General features: G+C 37.8%; 2 protein-coding genes across 4 annotated transcripts; one reads left to right on the forward strand and one right to left on the reverse strand.

The window, feature by feature from the left end:
* Window positions 1-1,480: 1,480 nt before the first annotated feature.
* On the reverse strand, window positions 1,481-5,241 carry LOC122829421 (solute carrier family 22 member 7-like). The gene is made up of 10 exons (XM_044113955.1): window positions 4,845-5,241; window positions 4,626-4,726; window positions 4,171-4,328; window positions 3,903-4,071; window positions 3,701-3,824; window positions 3,326-3,435; window positions 2,484-2,698; window positions 2,293-2,401; window positions 2,015-2,221; window positions 1,481-1,810 (listed from the first exon to the last, which is right to left on the reverse strand). Exons 1-10 carry the CDS (start codon window positions 5,220-5,222, stop codon window positions 1,777-1,779), a joined length of 1,605 nt encoding a protein of 534 aa, XP_043969890.1. The 5' UTR covers window positions 5,223-5,241; the 3' UTR covers window positions 1,481-1,776.
* Window positions 5,242-10,005: 4,764 nt separating this feature from the next.
* synpo2b (synaptopodin 2b) lies at window positions 10,006-17,905 on the forward strand. Of its 3 annotated transcripts, none has more exons than XM_044113959.1 (3): window positions 10,309-10,666; window positions 11,901-13,213; window positions 16,795-17,905. In XM_044113959.1, the coding sequence occupies exons 1-3, from the start codon at window positions 10,324-10,326 to the stop codon at window positions 17,317-17,319; spliced, it is 2,181 nt and encodes a 726-aa protein (XP_043969894.1). In that variant the 5' UTR covers window positions 10,309-10,323; the 3' UTR covers window positions 17,320-17,905. The 3 variants fall into 3 exon arrangements, with proteins under 3 accessions (XP_043969891.1, XP_043969894.1, XP_043969892.1); XM_044113957.1 differs by lacking the exon at window positions 16,795-17,905 and adding an exon at window positions 13,307-15,143; XM_044113956.1 differs by lacking the exon at window positions 16,795-17,905 and having other exon boundaries at window positions 10,006-10,666; window positions 11,901-15,146.
* The last annotated feature ends 508 nt before the right edge of the window (window positions 17,906-18,413 follow it).

The following is an 18,413-nucleotide window of genomic DNA, read 5'->3' on the forward strand; positions in this document are numbered from 1 at the left end:
ACCATCAGCTTCATTGGTGTTCATTGGTGTACTTCAGTAAATGATCTAGGACAACTGTTCTGTGAAACCAACGGACTTGGCTGTTAGTGTCTCTGGATGCTTCAGGTGTTTGCTTTAGAAATATCAGTGGCAGAAGATACCAACTATAATTTTGCAGAAACAATGTTTAGAATCACTATCATGACGATTTTATAGTATCACGTAATGTGGTGTAGTGAGTTTATCACACACTTTCCTGGGGTTTATGTTGAAAGGACATTGACACTGTATGATTTCTGTAAATTAAAAAAAAACAAGTCTTGGGAAAAAATAAGTGAGATTTTATTTGATTTCTTTAAAGTTTATGTTCTGTTGCCATACCGTGGCAAACAAAGCAGAACAATGTGTACCAATGTTTACATTTGCTTTAGAATTTGCAGTTGTTTAGGAATTAACTTAACCCTCCTGTTGTCCTGAAATAACATTTAGTGGATCTTTTAGTGAAAGTCTCTGAAGATCCACTAACATTTAGTGGATCTTTGGGGAATTTTAACACAGTGGCAGGTCATTTTGACCCGAGGACAACAGGACGGTTAAAGATGACAGATGAGTAAATCTACAACTTTCAAACATGCACTGAGAGCCTTAGGATTTCCTCAAGGATTGTGTAGAAAATCCCAGTGAGGAAAATAATCCTTGTGTTGCAGATGTTGCAATTCATTATTATCACTAACAAGACAACAATGAGTCTGTTATTGAAATCTAATCCTCCTTTCATACTGTCAAGTTCTGTTAGGTTTAATTTACTGTGCGGTCCCCACTTGGAAAGGATAGGTCTCTACTGTGGAACAGGCCTGCATTTCACTCAAGGAGTCTAATGCATATCTTCCATTTATTTTAATAAAAACTGAAAACAAAGTGTTGTTTTGCCGGAATTTGTCATTTATTGCTGTTTTACTTTCAGGTGTTTCTTGAACTAAAATTGCAATTAACACTTTGCTGATTTTCATCGAGCTCTAATGACTTCCAGTTCAGGCCAATCCATATTATGAGGATTATGTTATATGCACTGATGTGATTGCATGTTTTACATTTTAAAGCCTTAAACTGTTCATCACACTTGTCATTTTTAAAGTTAAGTAATTTTACAAATGTTATTTTCATTAAAAGTCACATATGCAAATGATCTTTAATAAGCTGACAACAGAATTTGTGGATTTATTAATTGCCACACATTCACTGTGATTTGAAAGTCATCACAGTGAAAAGTTACCACATCATGGGCATAATTAAAACAAGACACTAAATACGGTGTCCTGATTTACGCATATTTATGTAAAAAAAAATTAATTTTATTTATATACTTTTCAAAACACACTAACTTCACAGAGCAAGCAGAAGAGATCAATAAAGTTAAAATGATTAAATTAAAGCACAAAACATCACAAAGAGACAAAATGACATTACAATAATTGTTTATTAAGCACTAGATGTCCGACATCTGAGAGGTTTAGCTTGCGTTGACGTTTGGAACTGGAAACATATAAAGGCTTTGATGTGAAGAAACTTATGTGTCAGAGGAACAATATTTAGACCAGTTTAGTGGTGAACAAGTGATGCCTGCAGAAGTTAATCGCCACAGTAGAATATCATGGAATATGGTGTCAAAGTCCAAAGTCAGACTCCAGGAAGATGAAGATAGTAAATAGTCAAGAACAATGTTTTCTTTTATTGCTTTTTTTGTTTCAAAGTTAGTTTTGTTCTTAAAAATATTCTGTTGCTGGTCAATTCTCCTTTTTACTGAATTACCATCTTCCGTGTTGACTTGTTCCTGCAATACAAATAAAACTCACTTATTTCTTCATACATAGATCCTTCAGAAAAAGAGCAAAAATATCCAAAGGCATTAAAAAATGTGTTTATGAAATGTTCTTAAATTGTACCTTTGCACTGGGAGGCTCCGTAAATAAATAAATCTTTACTGTGTATTCAATATTACACATAATGTTCCCTTGAAACTTCTCTTCCTTTTTACCTGGGTTTCTCAATGTCTTCAATGAACTCTGGCAGCTGGGTGTTTAATGTTTCAGGCAGGAATGAAGCAACCAAACCAGAGCTAACTGCCACGGCACAGTAAATGGCGGTGGGGAGGAACTGCCACACGTCTTCCAACAGCATAATGAGTGGGGAGATGGACACGCCCAGCCGTGCCACAAACGAGTTGTAGCCTAGACCATTCTGCCTGAAAAAGGACAAAAAGGTTAATGGGAACTATCCGATCTCAACTAAATCAAACATACGTGTTCGACTGACCGGACTACTGTAGGATAAAATTCCATTGTGTAAAGGAATATTATAGTGAATGAAGCCTCTGACATGGATTTTCCCAGGACGGCCACAGTGGTCCGAATAATCCACTTATCTGGGGAGAAGTCCACAATGATTAGATGTGCTTAGGAATATATTTCTAACCAAATGTGATTGATTTGAATAAAAAAACGTACCTTTCGGAACAAAAATATTGATGAATAGACAGACCCCCACTGACAGCAGAACTGCCACCTGACTATGCTTTCGACCAATTTTCTCCAAGGAGAAATAGACGGCAATCTTTATCGGCATTTCGATTGAAGCGAAGACGAATTGTGTGAGGAATGGATTTAGTCCAAACCCTGTAATGTTTAGACTTATCCCATAATAAGTAAATGCCACTCCATACCTAGAACACACACAAAAAGTAACTTTAAGCACTTTTTTTCCTATTCTCACTTCTTTCTTTATTAGTGGAATTCAAAGCTAAGGCAATCAGAAACTTTATGAACGAGTAGTTAAACCCAAATTTGTCTCCTTTGTTGTTTTCTCTGAGTTTTCTGAAACATAACATTAATATTTTGGCGTTATCTTCTACAGAGACTGATTATATTGTAGCCTGACAACATTTTGCAATATACCAGCACCGCTGTTACACCTGCTACTGGCTGTTAGCAGCTGGCACACCTGCAGTTAGCAACACAGTTGATGTGGTTTGAATTGATCGGCCTATTCTTAGAGTGTCTGCTGAAATGCTATTATGAAAATTATACTGATAGACTCAATATTTTCACATCAAATGCTGTATTTTGCTAAATGTCAGTGTAAAATTATCCAATAAAATATTTATTTACTTTAAGCGTTTTAACAATTTCCAGAGAAACCAATAATTGTGAAAACGCTGCACCTTAAAAGGGGTAAGGTGTTTCCCTTCATATTTTCTTTTTCTGCGGCACCATGTTAACAACTGAAACACAAATATACAACGTTGACACTTTAAAAAGTACTGAGCCACTCACTTTAAAATAATACATACCATACAATCCCTGAGCATATCGCAAGTTTTCTTATATTTGGGGTCCTGAACAGATCAACTATAGTGTACTTCTTATCTCCAGTATCAACTTCTGCAGATTCCAGTAACGTCTTTGACAAAAATAGAGCGAAGTCAGAGAGCTCAAATGAAGACATTTTAAAATTATCTAAGACTCTCAGTACAGAAAATTATTTGTTTCATATTTAAGGTTAACACATAAAGGGGGTTGAATATGAATGGACATCACACTTTTCAGGGTTTAATTTTATGTTTTGAAAACCCTCTATCATTTTTCTTTCATTGCACTGTTACGCATTATGTGGCTGCAAAATAAAAGACTTCAAGGGATCTGAATACTGTGGCAAGGCACAATACCTTTGATGTGATTGTAGCAATACACTCTGACCTGTTGTTTGTTTCAGCGCATTTTGCAATGTAATGATGCGCAGCTTCTGCATTTTTCTTTACCAAAAGCCACCTAGCCGACTCTGGGAGCCAACTGCAATGACAGATAAAAGACTTCATTATTTATTCAACAGAATTAGCTTCTTTCAGTAATAAGATTTAACTTCATTACCGCCAAGCAAAGATGGCCAAAATCAGTGGTGAAGAAACAGCCACAAGGAGCATCCTCCAGTCCCTCACAAAGAAAGCAATCCCTGTCAAAAACAAGTTCCCAAGGGTCCAGTCCAGACTTATGATTACACTTGAGAAAGTCCTGTGCTCAATGCTGCACCATTCAACATCTGCGGTAACAATGGCATGGATGAAAAGTTAGATCAGAAAATGAAAATGCACATGACATAAACGACGCAGAAGAAGTACAGTAGAAATGTCTCTCTTACTTAAAGCAATGGAGATAATGCTTATCCCTGAAAGGGACATTCCTGTGAAGAACCTCATGATGGTGAACATTACATATGATGTGGAGAACGCGCTCAGTACCGCAAACGCCAAGGAGGATAAATAAGACACCAGCAGCAGTCGTCGTCGCCCAAACCTGGTCATGACAGACATCAGCTTAGAGTTACAAGATGCTCAGAAGGTAAAAAATTTTTACTGGCTTAAAATCCCACAGTGTTGCCTTATTTTACAGCAAACTTTTCTAACTGAACTAAAGCTCCCATAATTCTCATTCATTTTAACTTCTTTACTTACTTACCAGTGTTATCTTGTAGGATTACATACATTTTAGTGAACATACTTGAGCAAATATGAAGCTTTTATTTTAACTTTTCACACAGACACATTGACTCATCAGCACTATATTATACAGTATTTTTATTTAAATCCTTCCCTGTCACTTAGAAACCCAAAGAGCGGGGCTCCAATCATGACACCAATAAAGAAAATTGTAGTTGTTGCTTTGTTCATCCCTTTTCTGCTGCAGACAAGATCCCACTGCAAAGGACAATTTGGTCAGTTTAAAATAATAACAATAAAAAAATTCAACTTCAGGTTTTATGTGGATAGAATATGTCTACATGTTTTATCTAATAGCTTTTTCTACAACACTTACCTCAGTTACCAAGGTAGATTTGAAGTCGCTATTGTCATAGACCCATCCACTCTGACACTCAACAAAGGATTCCTCCTCAGTGCGGTTGCCTGATAGATACTCATATTGGGGCTTTGCAAACATCTGACATGAGCTAAGAGTCCCATCTTGCTCTGTTGGAATGGAAACCAACAGCTGCTGGTAGGGAGTCAAATTTCCAAAGATGCCTCCATCGTCCAGGGTGCTGATGTTGCAGTGGTGAGGGGGCACAGCGCCCATAAAGTTGTCCAGCAGAAAATGGCACGGCAGAGTGATTCGAGAAAGCATCTGAATCAAGAACATCTTGACTTGGAATTTTCCAAATCCATTAATTTCAGAAAGTACATCGTCAAATTTCATTTTGCTGCTGATCGGAAGTCAATGAGGTGAAAGGGAAGCAAAGTGAGAAGACACAGAGCAAAACGACACACTTAAGAGCGCATTGTTAATCATTACAGATGTCTGGTTTAGACATTTTGTTGCAGCCAAAATAAATAATTATTTTGTACCAAACATAAACTCCTTTTTAAAATCTTTTTCAAACCCGAAAATATCAAGCTTTTGTGATTGGAGCATCTTGACAGGCTTGCAGCAAAACAGTTTCATTATGTAGCTTTAACTGAATACAGCATATTAAAAAGCACACAGTATATCTGTCTGACAGAAAGATACTTTTCAGTGAGATGTCTTGAAGGTAAAACTACAGCTGGTTACAGGCAAATATTTAACAGAAGAGACTGTTAAACTTAAACAATTTGAGTCCACATCTTGTTTCATTAAGAATCTGTGTGGGGAATTTAAATGTGAGGGCAGCGAGTCGTATCAACAAAAACTTAAAAAAAGTAAGGTCTCAATAACCGAGTTAAAATCTTTTCGCAGTTATTCACTGATTTATCACAGATAAAGAGAAAATACGGCTTCTTTTTACAATCGGAACAAGATGTTACAAAGCGTTCTTGTCTGGACAAACGAGAAATTTATACATGTATTCAAATTTGAAGCACATGCGACCTCTGCTGGTTGATAAAACAATTACAGATAGGGTCACGTAAAGAAATCTTGCTAAACAGAAAAAATGTTTGTTTTAATGTTTAGCATGAGTTAGGTGGTTCTCTTGTGTTGTGATTTTATAAGTTATACATTCCTAAAATTTGAAACAAATGTTCTTGCATTGTCTCAAATCTGTAAACTTGTTGCTTGTACAACAGCCACATACTTTTTTGTTCATTAAAGTGATTTTATTTGATGGACCAAAAGAGAGTAACTTATAATTGTGAAGCAGAAAGAAAATGATAGATGGTTTGAAAGTCTTTTTCTAAATAAGAACCGATGTTCCTTTGTAACCAGACCCGATTGGCAGTACTTTTTTGGAACCATCTTCTGCTGCAATAGTAGGTGTAAAGTATCTACAGCGACAGAGTCAGCTTTGTTCATTTTCAGACAAATATTTATTTCATTGTTTTTTGCAGAGTAGCTAAATCAAAATTTAAAGTTTTAAAATTCAAAGTAATTGATTGGATTTAGGTCTAGACTTTGACTGGACCATTCAAATAAATGTACAGGGTTTCATTAAGCCATTAAAATCTGGTGAACTGCCATGACTTGGTAGCTATTCAGTTGTGCCATGCTTATTCTATTTTCAGATGATGAACTAAATATTAATCTGTAAAATATTCAAAACTCGTGATGGTTTTTTAAATAACTTAATTCTGCTTCAAACCTCATCATAGTTTGATCCCAGACCTGTTGTGTTCTGTGGTCTTAATGATACTTTTTATTCACAAAAGTTCTCTTATATACCTCTGATTCCTTCACGTAACAGCTGCATTTACATTGAGATGGAAGTGCACATTAACTTGGATTTTATTTACTAATTAAGTGTCTGCCGACTGGAATTGCACTTGATATTATTTAGGGTTATTGAAGCAAGGGGATTGGAAACTCATTCTTTTCAGAGTTTTACTTAAAAGAAAAATGTAACCACATATTATTTGACCTCCATATCACAATTATGTACTGCTTTATATCGGGCCGAGGCACAAAATTTCCCTAAAATACATTGCTGCTTGATTGAAATGTGCTCCAGGGGTAAGAATATTTTTGCAAATAAGCTAAAGAATTGATGAGATGAATATAAACTGTTAATATTTTTACTTCCACGTTACTTTAAAGAAGAAAAAAATCAAATCAAACGGACATTTCAGATGGCTAGGAATATCTCCATGTCTCATGACACCTTACTGCTGCCATTGTGTGATGCTACTGTCTGTCTGGAGTGGGAGGTGAGGGCAGGGGCACCTTTTCTTCCCCCTGCTTAAATACTGCTGCATACATGAGTGACCAAGGCTGCACTGTAACATGTTGCTGTACAGCAGAAGGGCTGTGATGCTGGATGGCAACTGAAGGTTCACTGTTTGGTCAATCGTTTCATTGAAGAATAATAACCGTAAGTACTAAGTCCAAATACTGATTTTGTTGTTGTCTGATTTGTTGTTGTTTATGTGAAAATTAAGCTTGACCTTAATATACATTCATTAGTGTGAATTACATATTTTTGAGTTGCCTAAGTACCTGTAGTCATCAGTATCGTGTCATGTTTCGTGATATTTAATACTTTTTAACTAAAAGTCTGAAGACTTTTTTTTCTGGCAATTTAAACTTTCTAAAAGATGTTGAAATATACTCAATGAAACTGCAAAATGCATAATTTAGTTGTTTTAAGGCCTGCAGTGTGGTAGAATACTTCAAAAACAGGTTTTTGTTTCTCGGCAGAATGTGCGGTTAATGCTGGGTAACATGGAAACATGGACTCTTCTTTAGCTTAGTCTTATGGGTCACCTTCCCTAAGGCCCCCGACCAAGAGTCTTCTCATTCACCAGAGATACTGACTCCCTGTTTCCATGACAGCGGTTCAGCCTGCTGGTGTTTTAGCCATACTAGGAGAAAGAAAGTCTTGCAGCACCAGAGCCAGATCTGATGTTGGCCAAGAGTTTAAATGAAGTGGAACCAAGTGTGAAGAGAAGCTTGGAGGGGACAGTTTTCCTTTGAAACTTGGCCAGGGTTCAAAACAGGCTTAGCTTTATGTAATGCCACAGGCAGCCACATATTTAAGTATGGAACAAATCGACGTTTTCTAGATGTATTTCTAATGGTGCAATTGACATGGAATAAACAAGTCCATAAATGACATGTAGTACAATGAAATAGCTCAATAGGAAAGTCCTGGAAGTGATTACTGAACTTAATGTAAAAGTAGAAAAAAACGTGTTTGTCGTGAAAAAGACTCATGTATAGAGAAAAGAGGCCCATGAAGCTTCTTCAAGCAGGATGTCTATGTCTAAATAGTTAAACTTCTGTGTTGTTGCTGAAATATACTTTTTCTTTAAGATTGCAGTCTTGTGCACTGAGAATGCATAGTAGCTTTGATGGTTAAGTTTGGTTTTTTGGTCTAAACCTGTCTGTGAGCGGTTCTCAGTTTTTCTGCCACTATTCTGTCTATTCTTTTGACCCTACTGTCAGAAATCTTGGAAAGATCATCTGGTTGTGGCTGGTTTTGAAATTATGGTTTTACCATTTCTGGATGGTTGCTGTAATGTTGCTGGCTGGAACACTGCAAGATGTTGGAATTAATGCCATCAGCATTCTTTGCACCAACAAGGTTGCAACATTCCTAAAAGAATACCTTTCAGTACTAAACTTGTTTATATTGTTGCAACTGATGCACCTTTCTGAACGCTGACAAATTATTGTTTTTATTAGCTTTTTATGCTTTCTTGCACTTTCTTTTTGTCATGTATTCAATACATAGTCCATGTTTCACTTCCATCACCTTTTCTACTGTATCTATATATAACTATATATAGATACAGTACAAAAGATGTATATAATATAATTGGACTGTTTTAAGGTTTTGGAAATCTTTTTTCCTTGTTGCATGTAGCTTTTCTTTAAAACAACAGTTATGTTTGATTGCACAAAAACATGGAAATTCGTCTTTCTTTTTTAAATACATTTTTTTAAAGGCCTTAAACACTTTCCTGATGGCACTAAATAAGCTTTTGTGTTGGATTACGACGGTGTAAAAATCTGATGAGCAAAAAACCCCCGAACATAATGTGTAATATAGTGTTATAGCACCCCCCTCTGGTCGATTCTATTTTTGTGGGTAAAAACAGTCCCTCTGAAGACTAGACTGCACCTTTCACTGTTCAAATTTCAGGTACATATCTTTACATTTGCATTCCTTTACTTTTTAATAAATGTGTTGGATCTTTGACAGTGAACTGTCAAAGATCACTGTCAAATATTAACATTTTAACTGTTAAAATTTTGCAATTCACAGTTAAAATGTATTAATTTGCAGATCAGGAATTGGGTTGAGTAAAAGAGGATCTATATAATGCGGAAAAGTCACAGAGTCTCTACCACATCTTAAATGGGCATGCTGACAGCTGCAGCAGTACAGAGGCTAGTTGCAGAGATAAATGGGAACAGTGGGGAAAAAAAAAACCTTGCTGTGTAAACAAGAGTTGGGGAAACAGCCACCCAATTGTTTTGCTTGTACTCTTGGACATGAATGCTGCTTTCCCTCTCCTGGTATTACATACCATTCCATTTACAGCCCGGATGAAACTGCCAGACCAAAGTTGCCCTTTCCAATTTGGGACTGGAATAATTTGAGGAATTACATTTTTGTATGTAATGCTAAAAGGGCAACAGAATTCTCCCCTGGTGAAAAGTGAATATGTAAATGATTTTGGTTTATCTACATTCTACTGGAATAATCCTGCAGTTGAATAATCCTTCCACAAGGAATTATATTTTTTTATTGTTTATCATTTCATATACAGTACAGACCAAATGTTTGGACACTTTTGGTATGTACTGGTTTGAACAACATCTTCTAATTGAATTCAATTAGAAGATTGTCCAAACTTTTAGTCTGTACTGTAGTTTCTAAGTTACTTTGGGATTTTGGAGTTTGCTATGAATTACATGCATCTCCCCTCCATGATGGTGCCACAATTTGCACTGTTCAAAGTTATATTTGTAAATAATAATCCACACTTCATGTGAGAAGGTCATGTGATGTTAACTTAGACATATCTTTGTCTTGATGAAGGAAAAAGACCTTGGACATTGTAAACCAGCACAAGAGATGGAACCACAAGCTGAAGACTCTGCACACAGTCCTCTCTGGTCAGGTTCAGAAGGTTCCCAGGAACTTTGTCCCTCTGAGCATTTGGCCGAGTCCTATAATGAAGATGATGATAGTGAATTAGAGGACCTCTCAGGCTCACAAAACACTCATATCCCCTCGTCCCAGTCTCCAGAGTGTCTTCAGTTGCAACACAAGGAATCTGCAGATGGTCCAGAATCTCTCCTGGAACAGAGTGAGCAGGAAGAGTCCGATTTCTATCAAGAAAATGATGATTTTTATTTTTCTGAATCCAGAGAATCTATGACAGAATCTTCTTACATCAAAGCTTCACAAACATCGGCGACCTCAGATTCCAAGTCGTGGCAACATTCCTGCTCTTCCTCCTCCTCTCTTGGCTGTGCTGCTGATACGGCCAAGGTCCTGACCCAGAGCTCAGAACGGCCCCTGGGGGCCAGTGATGGGCATGGCCCAAGTACTGAGAACAGGAGCGTTGACTCTTCAGAGGAAGGAGGGAGCAGTGTAGCACCTCCTGCTTCTGTCTTCTTTGGAATTTCTGACGAGGGTGCTGAGCAGGCAGAGACGAGGAACTTGGGGTCTGACAGAGATCTCTGCAGACCGGACAGGCAAAGGGCAAGGTACACACGTAAGTATCTATTTTTCTATCCTGCTGACTTAATTTTAACCATTTTGCTAGCAAAGCATGGTTTAAAATCGCCTTTCGACATTGAAATGAATGTTTGTAATTAATAAAAAAAGATGACATGCTGTTTTATGTCTGGTTTGAGTGCAGTAGATCACTTTAAAAGAACATCTGGCGAAACAAATTTGCACTTTTTTCTGTCTGCATTTACTATAAATGTGCAAAAAGATTTTGTTTTGCCGATAACTTGAAAGTAGCACAATGGGTGCAGCTATTTTCATGCTCTTACATGGGATCTATTTCAGGTGGGCTTAGTGGGGGAGGATTCCCACAGCTTTATTAGTCTGAGCAGGACAAGAATAAAATTTGACCATATGATGAGGCTGGCAGAAGCAAATTTGACGGACACCAACATGTGTTACCCAGCCACCCGATCCCTTTTCCAGTCGTAATACGTGACGGCAATGGAAAGTGAGCCCCTCACTTTCCTTGCCTTTGGATCCCTCATGGGTTAGCTGTAAGTAAATATGATGCTTTTATTAGTGTGTTTGCTGCAGCAAAGAAAGATGAAATGAATTCTTTTTGTAATGCTCAGTTTAAATATTAATACCACAAAAAATATCTGCGCTTGAGCAGAGACCCATCAAATACTGTTAATTTTAATGTGGTGACTGACTCAATAAATTTCAAGATTATGTTTTTTTTTTTTTTTTTTTTTTTTGTCAAAAGTATTGTGTAAAACAATTAGGCATAACATTATGACTACTGACAAATACATTTAGAAACACTTACTATACAGAAATTATGGCTACTGTTAATAGGTGGAATATTTTTATTATGTTTAATGAAATCTCTTCAATAAAGAGATTTTTTTGAATGGGAAAGCATATTGATTTGAGCAAGCTGAAGATCTGTAGTGGTCAGTATCTATCTAACCTAGTCTAAGGATGCAGCAGTGGTGAACCAACAACCAGATCATTCATAACCATATGATTCACAAAGGTTGGCCCATGAGCTTCCACCCACCAGATGTGCTATTGTATCTTGAATAAAGAAACACTGGCTATGATAGAAGGATGTCGTAATTCATAGTTTGTTGCCACATAACCTCCAACCAGTGAGAGTGTCAATGATGGTCATAATGGTTTTGCTGACTGATGTGTATATTTATACATTTTGATTTTCTCATTGTCTTCCTTTCTTTCTCTTTGTGTCCCCTTCCTGCTCTTCACCTTAGGGCTCAGTCACAAAGAGAGCCAATCAGAGAGACACGTGAGGGAGACCAAGTCCAAATGCAAGCGAATTGCCCAACTCCTGGCCAATGCACCCAACCCCCAAAACAAGGGAGCGTTGCTCTTTAAAAAGCGCCGCCAGAGAGTGAAGAAGTACACTCTTGTGAGCTACGGAACTGGAGTTCACGCCTTTGACAGCTCAGGTCACACAGAGGGTGAAACTGACAAAGTTAGATCTGCTGGTTACAGCTTCCCGGGTTCGAGTGATTCTGATTTTGAGGAGCAGTATTTTCAGCATCACCAGTACCATAATCCAGCTCTGAACTGGGAAAGTGGTGAAGACATGGATGTACTGCCAGAGACAAAGGGGAAGGGACTTTTGATGTTTGAACAGCGTCGCAAAAGAATTGATGAACTTGTGTCAGAGCAAGAAGAAGAGAGGAATGAAGGCTTTTCTGAGGATGTATTGAAAGAAACACAACGTGCAAGAATTTATGAAAGTAAAGAAATGTACATGCATGCTGAGGAGACCAATGTGAAGAAGCACTTGGATTACCATGCAGATGTTCAAGAGGTGAACCACCTCTCCACTGTGCCAAAACCCATGGTGCCAAACAGAACTGCCAAACCCTTTTTGGGATTTCAAGATAGTCCAACACTTGAACCTGTCACTATGTCTGGTGGGGTCATTCCAGCCATGAAGAAGCATGAACTAGCATTCAAAGTCCCTGTACCGATTAACTCTAACCCCAAGGTTTGGTCTCCAACTGGAGACATTATTGCCTCAAGAGATGAACGAATATCTGTGCCTGCCATCAAGACTGGCATATTACCAGAATCAAAGCGGAAAACTGCAAATAAGCATCCATCAGAGCCTGCTAAAGAATCTGAACTTTATGGCCAAAGCAAAGGTGAAAGAAAGTCTTATATTGAGTCAGAGGAAGACTTTTTCAGTTTGGGTGCTGAGGCTTGTAATTTTATGCAACCCAAACCAATAAAACTTAAAAATCCTCCCCCGGTTGCCCCCAAACCCACCATTAACCCAGCATGCCCACCCTGGAACCCCTCTAGCGAGCCCTATGTTCCTTCAAGGAGTCCGGTGTCCCATCCCTCTCACAGCCCCATCGGTCTTCATGGTCAGCATTATTTACAGCAGCAAGATTGGACTCGACCTCAACAGATGGCTGGCCACTGGGCATCAGATCAAACAGAGGCATCACTTCAAACACCTGCCAATGCCCGGGTTCCGGTCAACTCCTCTCAGCTCCGTCTTCAGCCAACCACAAATAGCTGGAGTCAACAGCCGTCACTATCCCGTGTGAGTAAGCAGGCCCACAGTCCTACTTATAGCCCAATTTCACACTCAAAGTCAGACAGTTCTCCAAACTTGGTTGCTCCTTTCCTACCACAGGCAGAGAAGTCCTACCTTCAGACATCAAAACCTTTAGAGGTTTCTCCAAAGCACAGAGTCCCAGACAGGAGTGCTAGTCAGGCTGCTGATGGGACAACTATGTCAGGGAAAGGTGCAAAATTATTTGCTAAAAGACAGTCTCGCATGGAGAAGTTTGTCATTGATGGTGAAACAGTGCAAGCAAACAAAACAAGATCCCCCTCCCCAACCTCATCTCTCCCTAACTCTTGGAGATATTCATCCAATATTCGTGCCCCACCCCCCCTGTCATATAATCCTCTTCTGTCTCCTTTCTACCCTCCATCAGCAGCCAAGCAACCCCCTTCCACAAGCCCCAAACCCAAGCCCAAGTCCAAAGAGAAACCTAAGTCATCCCCCAAGCAACTCAACGCCTTAGATATCATGAAACATCAGCCATACCAATTGGACTCATCTCTGTTCACATATGATGCAGCCTCTGAGGCTAAAAGCCCCAGTCCTAAACCAACTCCTCTGTCAAAATTTGAAATTACCAAAAGCCTTAAGCAAAGAGCCGACTCTTCCTATTCTCCTTATAATCCCTCTGAGCCTGCTGGCCAAAGCAAGGCAGAGGCTCCTGCTAAGGGTCCTAAATCGGTAAGTGTACCAAATTTCTCCACTCAAATCACAAGATCAGCTGCACAGCTTTCAACAGACAAGCATTTGGAGGAAAAGCTTGCTGTGACGAGTGCTGCCCCACACACAAGCAGCAAGCAAGCACAAGGCTCCCGACCTGCAAGCACGACTTCGCAGCACTCGTCTTCTGTTAGCGACACCATTGCTTCAGCTTTCTCTCCTGCATCTCTCATTGCTAGAGGCGTGCGTCAACTGGCTCCACGGCCAAAATTCTCCGCTAAGAAGCCGGCAGCGACCGGAAAACAGTGGAAACCTGTTGCTATGCTTTCCTCTGTATAACACTGTACATGGTCATGCTTTGGTGTAGCCAGAGACGACAGTCACATTGGTACATCGCCTTTGGGTGGCTTCACAAATGTCTTAAGACGATTAACTAAGTAGATCTCATGAAAAGTTATTAAAATAATATATGTAGCAATTATTAATTAAATCAATACATTTTCATTTAGTTTGATAAATGTGGCACCATTTGAGAGGTCATCTCAGGGCATTTCTCCTACAGAGAAACACAACAGTTCCTAAGAAGAAAAAAGACACATCACCTGCCAAAAACGTGGAATGTGGTTGAAGACGTAACATTAGAAGATAAGTTAATGTTAAATGGTTCTTAGGATGTGCTTTTATATGCAATAATATCTGCAGAGTTTTCTTCTAGTCCCTTTAGTTTGTATTTTTAAGCGGTAAGGTTCAATGTTTGCATATGTAGCAGTAAATATTAATGAACCTCCTGGTCAAATCAAATCATCTTCAATATTTTTTTTCACTTGGAAGCTATCTGGATAACAATGACTGACCCGTCAAGCCACTTTGAAAGAGTATTTTTAATCCCTTATTCTGTTTGGGGTCAAATCTGTGACTGCATTTCAGTTTCTGCGCACACTTTATAATTTCTTTCAGTCTCATTCCAGACTCTGATTATATTGCAGCTGATGAATCTATCATGTGGTCATTAACTAAAAACATTATTTAAATGAAGGTTAATTTCTTGAAAGCTGACAAATTGCAAATTCTTTAATGCTAGAAAATGAATTAATGTTATTAGTAATTCAGAATAAAATCTAAACAAATCTGTCCTGTCTGTATCTCTGTCTTTCTGACATGCTGTTTCTTGAACGTCTTGTAGCACTGTGATGCTATTAAATTTTTTCCTCTCCTACTTGTTGTCTTTTATGTGTGCTGAAAACTGCTTTGAGCGGCCAAGGCTTCCTCCTGTCTCACTACTTCACTCTTTTGAGTTGAATGCACACTTGTATGTGTTTGTTTCACTCATGTAGCTAAACATTCAGCAAATTTGAAAAGCTTGGAACTGTAATCCTTGTCTTCAAGCAAACTTTGTCTTAAAAATGTCTTAAAAATGAACTATGAAATTGTTTATATCCGAAATCTCAAGCAAAATGCTTATAAAATCAACTACTTGATTTAAGTTGCTTTTGTTTTCCAACAAAAGCCGCAATTGCTGAATTCATTTTGATGCAGGTAAAAAAAAAGGATGACCTGGCCTCTAAAGAATTAATATTGACCAATTCACTACATCTGATAACCCAATTTAAAATAATACAAAATGAAATGCAAATTAAAAAAGATTTACATTTTAAAATGTTCCATTTCGTTTAGTTTCTTAATAAATAATTTACCTCCCAGTTGTTTCCTTTATAAGCATTTACAGGACACACAAACACAGCAATAAAATATTTAAATAATAATAATAATAATGATATTATTAATAATTATTATAACTGTAATTTATATTAATGATGACATTTATTATTAATGGTAATAGTAATTAATAATGAGTAAAACAAAAAATTTATTGGAGTTATTATTCGTGATATTAATGCCACCAGGAGAAGTTGAACTCACAGTTGTATAATTGTAACGGCCAAAGTGATTTAATCTAAAGTAATTGTCTGAACTCAGAAACCAAAAAAAGGCTTTGTGTCTTTTTTTTTTTAAACAAAATGTAATTTAGGGTTTTGTTTGACCAGGCATGTTTGAAAGTAATAACTCCTTGGCCAAGATATCATGTCATGGCGTTCCAGTTTTGAACAAATTATCACATTTTTAGGATAAGCTGTATTTTCTTTTTCTAAAAATATTAAACATAGTTACAGTCTGAGGATACTGTAGTTATCATGGAAAACAAATTAACTGTAAGGATGTGCAAAGAGATATTCTTCCTACAAACAGACGCATAATAAATATTGTGCTTGGGTTGGATTTTCAAATGAAAGAGGATGACACCGGCAAAATAATAGTTCCAAAAAGTGTAAAAATTTATAATTTTTTTCATTCAACTGTTTGTTTTAAAGTCTTTGAAGAAACATGAGGTAAGTTGTGTGATCTTTAGATTTTTCTGCTATATCAACATAGGAAAATATTTTCATAATTTTGGTTGTGAGATCTTACAAACAGTTGTAAAATCCCAACTCATTAGTTGTTGTGGGATGTAGATCCTTATATGTTTTCATGAATCTCAACGAGCCTCAAAAAGTCTCCAGAATGGTTTCAAGATTGGCATTAGAAAATATATTTTAAAGATGGACTGCTTTTCAAAACACAATATAAAGGTTTTAAAGCCAGAACAAAACCTTTCTGATGGAAAACCAGCAGTCCGGAGTTTAATTAATGCATTATTGACTGACTAAATGCGATATACAGAAAACAAATCCTGCATTCTCTTGATTTCCTACACCTGGATGTTCAAGTGTATCATTAAGGTTGAAATGCTGCTTTGTTGAAATACCATTCACCTGTTCAGGCCAAAAGACGCCCAGGGATGGCAGCAGAGTCTGCAGAACTGCGTCTGAATACTAAGTTCTTGATTCTGTTTTTAGGTTTTTGGGAGAAGCCGCTCCCTGAGCCTCCCACAGCGACTGAATTCACTGCCTTCACCTGGACTTCTGTCACCTCTGAGCATGCCTGGAGTCCAGCCAGCGTTTTCTCCCACGCAGAGGCAAACATCCTTTCACAGGAAACCTCTGTCGCCATGGGAGGCAGCATCCAGGAGTCCAATCGGCTCCGTGGACGAGGCCTTCATGTTCCGCAGTCCGATGTCCTCCATTGCGTCTGATGTTATGGCAGCAGCACATCACAGATCTCTGCCTGAGCCTCCAGAGGAATGGAAGCGCCGGGTTTCTCTCGATTCTGCTGCTGTGAGAAAGGGTCACTGCGAGCATCTGGCTCCGTCTTTCCAAGCAGTTTCCTCGAGCAGAAAGGAGAAACCAGCCGTCTACGGGCCCCCGTTCAGACCTGCCCAGCCCTTAAGACCTGTCAGTCTTGGATTCAAAGCACAAAGTCCAAACAAGTTACCTCATTTTTTTTTAGCTCAACACAGAGAAGTTAATACTACTGAGAAGTAGCAAGGGAAGAAAGCCCATGTTAGATACTGTGTCAGCTATTGTGGTTGCAATACAAAAAGGAGGTTAGAATAGTTTTGCAAGATGCCGTGTTTGACTTGGTGAATCAAATTGTCCTTGATAAAAGTTTATTTTCTTTACTCAGATTTCTTTTAAACCACTTTGCATAAGCAGAACACCCCAGTGAAACAAAATGATATGTGAACAAGCAGCTAGTGGATAAAGAGTAGAAACTGCATCTTTTTATTCAGAAAATTATTTTTAATTATTTGATTTATCATAGAAAAGAAAATATCTAACAAACTAAAACACAGTTTTTCAACGGCATGAAACCATTTTTAAGTCAGAACTAAGCAGATATGTTATTGGGTTTGTTTTTGGGGTGATTTATTTTGTGTGATTCTTGTTTGTACTTTGTGAATGAATTATTTGAGAAGAAGAGGAATAACAAGGTATTTAAGTGCTGGTGACTTGAACAGCAGTGTTTTACATGATATATTCATTTTCTTTCACATACTCTTAGTTTTTGTCTGTATGATGAGATCTTTTTTCTTACCAATTACCATCAATTCTTGTGAAGAATAAACACATGTGTCAGTTCCAGTCTAGCTATATTGAATCATTTTCCTTAAAATGTTTCGATCAAATTTGCTGTGGACTGGGTTGTGATTTTACAATGCAGTCTTATTTCAGATGATGTACATATATCATATATATCATAATTCTCCACAGGTGTGTCAGTAGCTCATCCCTGTCACTGCAACAAAATATACAGAACTGTTTTCTCTCCACCGACGGCCACAGACACACAGAGCATTGCATTTTTTTTTTGTTTTGTACATTTACACAAATTGTAATTCCAAATGTATTTATGTATGAAGATGTGTTTGATTCAGTGGTTAACTTAATGGATTAACTTAGAAGGAATAGTTGTTTCAGACATAAATTTGTGAATCATCACATTCATCGGTACCCATTCTGTGCTGTGTTTCACAAATAGATTTGTGCTTTTGAGCTTTTCCATGATGCAGCCCTGTGATTCTTTCTGTAATTTTTTTTTGTTTAGTTTTTTGTTTTCTTTTGTCACTTCTAAGACC

The sequence above is a fragment of the Gambusia affinis genome, linkage group LG04 (genome assembly GCF_019740435.1).
Source record: "Gambusia affinis linkage group LG04, SWU_Gaff_1.0, whole genome shotgun sequence".
In the NCBI taxonomy this organism is placed as follows: domain Eukaryota; kingdom Metazoa; phylum Chordata; class Actinopteri; order Cyprinodontiformes; family Poeciliidae; genus Gambusia; species Gambusia affinis.

What these genes read in the sequence shown, in the direction of transcription:
- LOC122829421 (XM_044113955.1), bottom strand. Translation starts at nt 5,222, where the DNA reads ATGAAATTTGACGATGTACTTTCTGAAATTAATGGATTTGGAAAATTC. An exon ending in CTCTTTGGGTTTCTAAGTGA is followed by an intron (nt 4,329 to 4,625) that starts CAGGGAAGGATT and finishes GTCTGTCATGAC; the next exon opens with CAGGTTTGGGCGACGACGAC. An exon ending in CATTATCTCCATTGCTTTAA is followed by an intron (nt 4,072 to 4,170) that starts GTAAGAGAGACA and finishes TTGTTACCGCAG; the next exon opens with ATGTTGAATGGTGCAGCATT.
- synpo2b (XM_044113956.1), top strand. Translation starts at nt 10,021, where the DNA reads ATGGAACCACAAGCTGAAGACTCTGCACACAGTCCTCTCTGGTCAGGT. An exon ending in GCAAAGGGCAAGGTACACAC is followed by an intron (nt 10,667 to 11,900) that starts GTAAGTATCTAT and finishes TCTTCACCTTAG; the next exon opens with GGCTCAGTCACAAAGAGAGC.